The sequence below is a fragment of the Eptatretus burgeri genome, chromosome 16, assembly GCF_056783735.1.
Source record: "Eptatretus burgeri isolate ZD-2024b chromosome 16, Ebu_testis_v1, whole genome shotgun sequence".
NCBI classification, from domain to species: domain Eukaryota; kingdom Metazoa; phylum Chordata; class Myxini; order Myxiniformes; family Myxinidae; genus Eptatretus; species Eptatretus burgeri.
This window is the reverse complement of record NC_140976.1, coordinates 38,039,930-38,050,337: the sequence shown is the minus strand read 5'-3', so window position 1 is coordinate 38,050,337 and position 10,408 is coordinate 38,039,930. Positions and strand designations below refer to the sequence as shown.

General features: G+C 45.7%; 1 protein-coding gene across 7 annotated transcripts in view; it reads left to right on the top strand.

Annotated features, from left to right (window-relative positions):
- Positions 1-10,408, top strand: part of LOC147010876 (uncharacterized) — a 34,667-nt gene that overhangs the window by 501 nt on the left and 23,758 nt on the right. For 3 of the 7 annotated variants that reach the window (XR_015052096.1, XR_015052095.1, XR_015052099.1), the window contains exon 1: positions 341-4,607. Coding sequence is in view for 1 of the 7 variants with exons in the window: in XM_085858646.1 (XP_085714772.1) it covers positions 127-306; positions 4,525-4,607 (263 nt within the window). In the remaining 6 variants the exon portion in view is untranslated. Of the gene's footprint in view, positions 1-126; positions 307-340; positions 4,608-10,408 lie in introns of those variants that run through there. The other 4 variants (XR_015052098.1, XM_085858646.1, XR_015052097.1 and 1 more) reach the window with 2 other exon arrangements.

Sequence of the window (10,408 nt, the reverse complement as noted above, 5' to 3'; positions counted from 1 at the left end):
GCGTGGAGCGCTCGCTGGTTGAGCTAGTTATATTTAATGCTGGGAACAAACGATCCCGACGTAGCTTGACTGAAAAGAATAAAAATTGCAAATCGGTCAATTCGTAAACGATTCTACTTGTCTCAGGGATTCCAGGGATATCGGCTTTAACATGAGGAGCTCCAGGATTTTCTTCCAAGATTCCTTGTGGATGGTGAAGCTGTCGTTTTTGGCGGGATTTGAACGCGGATTCACGACCCTGGCGCCACCTTTGATCCCTTGGAAACGACAGTTCGGCTCGTTTTTAAAACTAGTACGGGCCCGTAGGTGAGTGCCAGTATGTGCAGTCCTCTCCTCTCTCTCTCTATCTCTCTCTCTCTCTCTCTCTCTCTCTCTCTCTCTCTCTCTCTCTCTCTCTCTCTCTCTCTCTCTCTCTCTCTCTCTCTCTCTCTCTCTCTCTCTCTCTCTCTCTCTCTCTCTCTCTCTCTCTCTCTCCTCGAAAAGGCACATCCGCCAGTCCCCAGCAACATTCCTGGCAAGTTTCAATCGTGCAAAAGAAATAATAATAAAAAATAAATAAATAAACATTAATTGTGATGTCATTCGTGACGTCATAGCACCGTGTCCTGTCATTGGTCGACAGATAAATGGCCGTAACTTGGGATCCGCTCGTCCGATTAATATCAAACCTTGAAAAGGCACATCCGCGGGGCCCCGGCAATATTCCTGGCAAGTTTCAATCAGATCGGACCGTCTATCGTGCAAATAAAAAAAAGAATAAATAAATAAACATTAATTGTGACGTCATTTGTGATGTCATAGCACCGTGTCCTGTCATTGGTTGACAGATAAATGGCCGTAACTCGGGAACCGCTCGTCCGATTGATATCAAATCTCGAAAAGCACATCCGTGGGTCCCCGGCAATATTCCTGGCAAGTTTTAATCCGATCGGACTGGTGATCGTCCGGTTATTAATAATTTGGGAAAAGATTGGCATGATAAGGTGAGAAGGTGGATCGACACCTTCAGCTGCCATATATACACCTTTTCAACACTGAAAAAGCAGTAAAATGGTCGTAACTTGGGAACCGCTCGTCCGATCGATATCAAACCTTGAAAAGGCACATCCACGGGTCCCTGGCAATATTCCTGGCAAGTTTCAATGAGGACGGACCGGCGGTCGTTGAGAAACGGCAGTCATAGACAGACAGACAGACAGACAGACACACAGAGATTGCTGGAATTATAGATTGATATGGTTTTATTTATTCGTATGCAGCCTATGGCTGCCTGGCTGCATCATTTTCTGGGGGCACAGTTTCCGCTGATGCAGTGCCCCTGTTTACCGGTGAGCTTGTACTCGTTCTGCCGACCACAGAAGAATGACAGTCTGAGTCAGTTAACCCACCTGGTGTTGATTTAACTGTAAATGGGATCAAACTGAAGACCCTAATATCTGTAAACCAGCCACCTTAACCGTGAAGCCAACACCAGGCTTTGAACATGGTTAAAGTTAGTCGTCGACCTTATTGGGGCACCGCAGCGAGTGCATCGGTAACCCAGAGGGCATCACGGCAGACAATAAGTAGACACTGATGATGTGCCCTTGTTATTGATTGACAGGTGAAACGAACATATGACAGGAGACAGACAGAAGGATAACTTTTTAAGGAATATTTATTAGTCCCGATCCTACCTTAAGTACAATCATACTAATTAAATGTAGCACTTAATGACTCTCCTCATAATCCCCAAATTAAATAAGTACAAACGTCACAGACAACAATACAGCTGTAAGTTAACTCGCAACTCTCGATGTGGCAAGTTATCTCAAACGAGCAGTTTGTATAGTAAATCAAGGGGGTTATAAATGGGTGAAAGGTCGTCGGTGAGCATGGTTGAAAGGATCCAGTCAGGAGGGTGCGCTAAGGATGAAGCCGACGGGACAGTCACGTGTTTACAAGTCCACAGAAGGGGAAATCCTCGTGTTACCAAAGCATGGAGAAGACCCCGTGTCCACCGGTGAAGCTTTATCACAGATGATGAAGACGGGGTCGCCAAGCTTTAAAGGACAATGTGTTACTCGAAGGAGAGGTTGCAGAGACTAATAAGCTCCAAGAGTATATGCACCAGTCAATCAGCCATGGATCTTCTCAAAAATGGCATGGTAAATCACCTGAAATGACGTCAATGATGGTATGCAAGCTTTGAAATCGTTGCCGAGGTAACAGCAGTGTGATGTCCGACAGGCACGTTCTACGAGTAGGAGTTCAGTGAATAATTCCTCTCGGGGTATGATTTTAATTAGAAGCGAAGCTGAAACCCCAACAGTTGCGTGCAGAGTGGGTTGAAGTTGGTCCGTGATGGTCGTCAACCACTGGAATGATCAATGGGTCTTTGCTATTAGCAATCATTCTGAACGACAATAACTCACATATGATTCACTCATGTAATTGTGTGCTTTTGATCAGTTTATTGTACTCATGACTTGTGGTACTTCCACTTCCGGTGCACTGTTCAATACACCTCCTCTGGCAACTAACTGTGTCTGGCTCACGGTCATTTGTGCGCGTGCTCTACCCCTGGTTATTAATTCACCTCGCTCGGTCCTGATCTGTCACATTGGTTCCGGGTCAGGAAATAGATGAGTCACTGAACCTTCACAGCTTCGCATACAGAAGACCCCCGATTCTTCCCTCACTGGGTACGTCGGTTTTAAAATGACTTGCAATGCTTAAAAATGAGCGTGACAGCTCAGGAGAACATGTCATTGCATTTCTCTCCTCGTTCCTTATCTCTTCCCTTCCCTTTTCCAAACTGCCCTTTTATTTTTACCCTCGGGGTTGTTGTTGCTGTTGTTTTGACTTAAACACGAAGTTTAACAGCCAATATAACCTTCACCAGAGCATAATTAAATGTTATGCAGTAAACTCCCACAATATCGCGGGTTTCTACCAATCGCGGGAAACCTATTGTGTTCCGATTCCGTTATCGCAAGATTTCATTTCGGCCAATCATGGTTTTTGAGCTGAAATGAGTCATCATTTGCGTCCCGTGCATGTTCGATTACCTCCCATGAAAAGCCTTGTGGGGTTTCTTGTGCACCAATTTTATATTAGGGAGCCAAAATGTGAAGAGATGGACAAAGTTAGTTGTGCCAAAAGGAAGAGAAAGGTTATGACGTTGGGCAAAAAGATCGAGTTGTTAGATCCATTGGTTCGAGGAGAATATGTGGCACCTTTATGGTCCAGTTACAGGTTCATGATTGTAGGTAGAACCTTCCCCATTGTACTTCTCCTCATTTGTAAACCTACATTTACCTTCAAACCTAATTCCCAAACGTTCATTTTCCAACTCTGTGTTCGAACCTTATTGCCAAACTTAATTTCCGAGACCTGGATTCGAATCCTCTTTCTCAAACACGCATTCTCATACGCAGCTCATGTAACAAATCGAGGTGAAGGGATTTATTGTGGAGCAGGTTTTAACACCGACAAGACAAGATTATTCTGGAAGACGATGCCGTACCTCGTACCTTGCTCTCCAAGTTGGGAAGATCGTGGCTCAAGGTAAGATGATTTCAGGATTGTGTTACCCTTCTCCATTGTGGGTTGTGGCAATGCTGCATGCGCTTTCCCTGCTTACCGCTCTCCAGCTCATCCTTCCCCGCTCAACATTCCCTGCTTGACTTCCCCCCAAATCCACTCCACCCTTCCCCAACTCCACTCCACCCTCCCTACTGGATGGGTTTGAGAGTAGAGGAGTAGCAGTTGAAACGGAAATCCTGTCCAGTTTCCTCCTGATGACTCCATCTTTGCTTTTTGCTTGTTACCCTCACCAAAGGAGAGGGTATTGCATTTGGGTCCATTTGTTTGTCCGTTTGTCTGTCTGTCTGTCTCTGTTTGTACGCACAGAACTTTCGTGTTTTTCTCCGCAACCGCTTGTCGGATTGAGACGAAATTTTCACCATTGGTTTTGAACCCATGTTATAGCAAATAGCTATTTCAGGGGGCAATCCAAACCCCCCCTCCCCCCACCGTAAATACCCTACGAACACGATTTTTTATTTTAATGGTGTGAACAATCATCACGGGTGATGAAGGTTATGGTTAAGTTTCATTGAAATTGTGTGTGTAGTTTCGGAGAAGAAAGCAAATACATATTTTGGGAGGAAACACATTCCACCGAGTACACCTTTTAAAAACTATTATTTATTAATTTATTCATTTATATTTTAGTTCAGTCTCCTTGGCTGTTGGACACAATCCTGGACGGGTCGCCACTCCGACACAGTAGACCCTCTCAGACCCCGATTTTTTTTTTTTTAATGCCCTGAATAAACTTTGGTACATCATGTGTAATGAAGGTTGTGGTCAAGTTTCATCAGAATTGCATGTGTAGTTCTTGGAAGAAAGTAAATACCTATTTTGAGGGTCAACCCCCATAGATCTTCTTAGGGCCCAATTATTTTAATGGTGTACAAACTTTGGGACATACGTGGTGATGAAAGTTGTTGTAAAGTTTCATCGAAATCGTATGTGTAGTTTCAGCGAAGAAGTTGCAAGTATTTATGGACGGACGGATGGACGACGTGCCTTCCCATCAGCTCCCCAGAAGTACGTTCCAGGTGAGCTCATAATTAATTATAATACGCTTGTTCATATTTCTGTCTGGCCATCAGTCTGTCTGTAACATTCCATTCCACCCATTAGTTGGACAGTTCACCTTACTCCAGCCACAATTTTCACTTGGAAAAATCTTACGGTCGCCATGTTGGGGCTCACTGCTATGTGAAGTCAGACATATTTGGAGTTGTCATATTTGTAATCGCGATGCCCTTCCTATAAGTTTTTTTTTTCTTGTTTTTTTTTTTTTTTTTTTTTTTTTTTTTTTTTTTTTTTTTGTATACCTTGGTCGAGGCTCGTATGAGAGCTAACACACAACTCACAGCAAGGAGGCATGAGACAAGAGGGGCGGGAGTGGAAGGGACAAAACATTGGGGAACAGACACAGGTGAACTGTGGAAGGGAGAGGGATGGGGATGGGACGGGGAACATGGCGAGGGGAAGATGGACATTAAAGGGACTTTCAGGAAGGAAAGCAGGAGAATTGAAGGAAGTGGGCTTGGGTGGATTATCGGGGGTAGAAAAGATCGAGGATTTGGATGGGGGAAGATAAGAGGTGGTGGTGAACAGCTGTTTTGAAAGCCTGAAGGGAAGAATGGGAAAGAATAGAGTGAGGAAGTTTATTCCAAAGGCGGGAAAAAAGAGGAATGAAAGAGTGAAGATGAGCAGTGATTCGTGATTTTGGTAGTTTTACCAGAAGGGGGTTGTTGGCGGACCTTGAGCGCCTTGTGGAAATGTGGTTGGGACAAATCGCAGAGAGAGCAGGGGGGGCAAGGCTGGAGAGGAGTCGGTAGAAGACAGAAAGACCACCGACCAACCTGCGGTGATTGAGTGAGAGGCCCAAAGACTCAGCTTCATTGCGGGAGATGCCAATGATCTTAAAAGCCCTGGTTTCGACAGCGTGAAGTCGAGAAAGGTGGGAGGCAGGAGCACCAGCCCAGAGGGGAGAGCAGTACTCCATCAGGCTACGGACAAAAGCTTTGTAAGTGGTCAGGAGCTCAAGAGGGCCGAGGAAGGACTTTGCACGACGGAGGATTCCCAGTCGGCGACTGGCTTTTGAGGCAAGGTTGGAAATGTGACTTTCCCAGGAAAGGTCATGGCAGATAGTGAGACCCAGAAGCTTGAAAGAAAAGACTTCTTCCAGAGGATTGTTGAGAAAGTGGATGGGGGGTTTTGTAAACGGTCCTTTCGAAGAGACATAGTGAGAGTGTGAGATTTGTCTGGATTGAAAGACATGTTCCACGTGTTGGACCAGTTTGTGATTTTATCCAGATCTGCAGTGAGCGAAGAAGCTGCTGCTTGCCGGTCTGAGGGATGACAGATGGTACGGCAGAGGGTTGAGTCATCGGCAAAGAGAAATAGAGGATTTTCCAGAGAGTCCGAGAGATCATTGATGAAAACCAGAAAAAGAACAGGGCCCAGAACGCTACCTTGAGGAACTCCAGCCTGCACAGGAAGAGGGGATGAAAGAACTCCATTTAGGGCCACACGTTGACTGCGACAGGAGAGGAAGTCTGCGAGCCATGAGTGGAGATGGCCTTGAATACCATGGGCAGAGAGTTTGGTGAGTAGGGCAGGGTGCCAGACTGTGTCAAAAGCACGTGATATGTCCAGGGATACGGCTCGGATTTCCTGTCTGGCATTGAGGACCTCCATCCATTGATGGGAGAGCAGTAGCAGCATATCTAGGGTAGAGTGACCTGGTCTGAAACCAAATTGATGATTGGAAATCAAGCCATTGGAGAAGAGGAAGGATTTCATGTCTGAAGCGATGATGGATTCCATAACCTTGCTGATGATTGGGAGAAGGCTGATTGGTCTATAGTTACAGGGATCTGTTTTTGCACCTTTTTATGCAGGGCAGTGATGTTAGCAGATTTCCAAGCAGATGGCAGATGACCTTGGGAAAATGAGAGGGTGAATAGAACAGAGAGAGGGTGAGCAAGAGCAGAAGAGCAGGCTTTGAGGACACGTGGGCTGATGCCGTCTGGACCGGTTGCAGAATCTGACTCGAGGTTTGAAAGCAAGCTCTCCACCTTGTCAGGAGAAAAGGATACAGAGTCCAGGGACAGTTGGGTGCGACTGGGTAAAGTGGGTAGAGATAGTGATGGGTTTGGGACACAAGATTTAGCTGCAAACACCGAGTTTAGACATTCAGCTTTATCACGTGTGGAATCAGCAGTGCGGCCATTTGAGGTAAGGGAGGGGATGGAGGGGGAACATACACCAGAAACAGATTTGATTAAACGCCACCAGGATTTTGAGGAGGGAGAGAGGTTTGAGAGTTCAGACTTGAGATGAGAAAGATGTTGTTTTCTGGCTCTCCTGAGGGTAGCTACACACTTGTTCCGAGCTTTGTGGAAAGAACTGAGATTGCCCTCAGTTGGGTTTGCTTTCCATGAGGCAAAGGCAAGTTGTTTCAGGACAACTGCCTCGCCACAAGCTTCAGTAAACCAAGGGCGGGAGGAAGGGTAAGACAACTGAACACGAGAGGGGATAAATCTGTGCATGAGGGAGAGCAAGTTTCTTTGGAAGAATTCCCAGGATGAGTTGATGTTTGAGAAAGTAGTGATAGGAGACCAGTCTGTAAGTTTGATGGCTGCTCGGAGACCCTGCCAGTCGGCTTGAGTGAAATGCCAGACTCGACGGCGGTGAGGTGGTTCTCTGATAACAGCCAGAGAGATGTCCACTTTAATAAGGACGTGGTCAGAAGAACCAATTGGAGCGAAGGAAGAGCAGCAGATATTGTCAGGGAAATTTGTCAAAATCAGATCCAGAAGAGATGGAGTACCATTGGTTGAGATCCGGGTCAGGAAGTTGACCGATTGAGTCAGTCCCAATGAGTCACAGAAAGCTTTTGCTGATGTCCCATGGCAGGTGAGAGAGGTACCCACACCTAGCCAACTGGCGTGATGACAATTGAAGTCGCCACATAAGAGGAAGAGAGAGTTTGGATGAGAAGATAGAAGATGGTCCATGTTTTCGGAGAGTGAGGTGTAGATGGAGTCATCACTGTTCGGTGGACGGTACAGTACACATATAAACATGAGGTGGGAGTGGAGGGGAAGCCGAAGCCAGAGGTATTCCTGGGGGTGTGGGGGAGTGAGAGCAGTGCAGGGAGAGTGAGGAATAGAGTCTTTGATGAAGAGAGCAACACCTCCACCAGGACGAGGCTCAGGTCTGTCATACCGTTTCCATCAACCATTCTTTTTTTCCAACTTCAGTGCCAACTCACCCCCCTCACCCCTCACTCTCACTCTCAAAGCAACCATCCCACTCTTCTCCCTCCAAGCCTCCCTTCTTTTTTTTTTGTATACATTCCCTTCTTTTTCTTTTAGTTTTCCCTTCTTTTTATTTTGTATACATCGTCGAGGCACGTGGAAGAGCTAGTGCACTGAACGGATCAAGACGTGACAGGATACAAAAGGAACAGTGGTGACGTATGCAAAAAGAACAGCAGAAAGAAGGGGGAGACAAACATCAACAGCAGCATAGAAGTTCAGGTTAGAGGGAGACTTGGACAAACACATGGTTTGGGAGGAATGGAGTGGGAGGGAAGGAGAGGATGCATGGGGTGGACAAGATTGATAGAGAAGGAAACTCTAAAGAGAGGAAACTGGAAATTTGGATGGAGGAGGGATTGGGGTGGGGGTTTAAAGAGGGTAGAAAGATCATGATTTTGGATTTTGAAGATTCCAAGCTCGTGTGGCCATGTTTTGTTGTTTCTCGTGGGGTCCTCTTTCCTTGGACGGCCGAAGTTGCATGCTTATTTTTGAATGGTGCATGTATTCGTCACCCACCATTGAGTTGGTGATGCATCGCTGTTGCCTTCATTGTGAAATGACCAAAGTGACAGCTGAAAGGATGTTGATAGGTGTTGCAGGCCTTGTGAAGATCACCCTCAGCGATCAAGGCTGTGGTATGTTAACTTATAAGCCGCCCAAATAACTACATGGCATTTTACCAAGCAGGGCTTAAACCCTTGTTATTCTAAAAGATCTTTGGCCAAGGTCATTATTTACTTTTAACGACGTGCATATATGCATCAGGAAGAAGATAATTGGGTTTGGGTCGTTTATTGTCACATATCTTCTCCGCATATCTCACAGGATTGTGAGTTGGGCAGGCGACTGTGATGGGTCATAACCTGCTCATTGTCACATATTTTGGGAGAGGGGGGTTGAGGTTTTGCGGGGAGGGGAGTGAGGACTTGTAGGGGAATGTTGAGTTATGATGGGGGTGGGTGGTTTGAAGGCTTGGAGTGGGGAGGGGATTGATGCCTTAAGGTTGGGAGGGGGAGGGTGAGGACTTGGGGTCTGTGCGGGGGGGTGGGGGGGGGAGGAGTGAAAGTTGAGGACTTGAAATTACGTTTTACATTACGTGCAATTTCCACGGGTCTTTGCGAGTCTGCAGCATTCGGAGGTATTACATGTGATATCAGAGTGTATTTGAAAGACGACTGTATATTATACTTCTTTAATGGCCCAAAAACAATTCCCACCTTATTCTGGGATTGGCATGGAGAAAGTGTTTGACCCAGGTCTTTCACCAATCGGCTGACCAGGTGTGATGTTCAGTTGAAGTTGGCAGCGATTATTGAAATTTGTTCAGATCTAATGCCGGCAATAACTTGCTGACTCTTCTCAAAAAGACAAAGTGGGATCTTTAACATCCACCAACAATGCCAGCAGATGGGACACCTGATTTAACGTCCATCCGAGGGACGGGTCGCTTTGCGATGCAACACCCTGCCTGTGAAGGACCAATCAGGCAATTTATAGTACTTGAGGCAGGAATTGAATCGAGAACAGACAGCGGAAAGTTCAGCGCATTACACCTCTACAGTCTACACCATCCTATCAGATTAGTGTTAGAAATGGTTGAGTTGAGGACTTGAATGAAAATCCTGGAAAGAAAGTTCCTGGAATGAAAATCTAGAAATTGATGGCAGATACTTTTGTAGTGAACAGAGCTCTGTTCCCACAGCTTGGCTCCTAACTCCTTCCTGTAGAGATTACAAGCAGGGAGAGAAAACATACGAGCTGGAATCATGTTAAGCATCCGTGAAATGATTTGAATTAGGAGAGGCATTTGCGTCGGTTCCTTATGGACACAATGAACTTTTGTATTCTGTTTACCCTCTCAGTTTGTCTAATTTCTTGTATTAGATCACCAAGTGGCCATTTGCACCACAATGTGACACCCAATTCCAAATTAAAATCAACAAAGTTGACAAATTAATGGTGAGAAGCAGTAATGTTGTTTAGCTTTTCAACATCATGTTCTGGAGGAGGAAGGTCCCGTTGTTCCAACAAAGAATGATGATCGGTTGTTTATTTGTGGCCACCTGATTTCTGATTTATATTGTCGTAACCATCCTTAAATACCAAGCGTGTATAATGTCACCATAAAATGGAATACTATTCAACTGGAGGAAGCGCCAACCCTGACCACTGATCTTGCCTCAAGCGGAAGAGCAGCTGGACATAAACATTCCTTCACTGTTGACAACGCGCAGTGATACATGGTCTCCGATGGGAAGGCAACAAGCCTTGTGCTTCGGCCTTTTCCAATAGGTCGCAATAATGTTGAGCTTTAGATTTCTCCAAATCCAGGAGAGACAGATATGATGCTGGGGCACCAGCCAATAGGGGAGAGCAGTACTCCATTCAACTACAGACTAAGTTTGGATCTTTTGGATCATGAGTAAATGAAGTTTGCTGTGTGTAGTTTGGATCTTCCAAGGAATGACTTGGAATGATAAAGGATGCCTAGACCAGTTCGAGGCCAGCTTTGCAATATG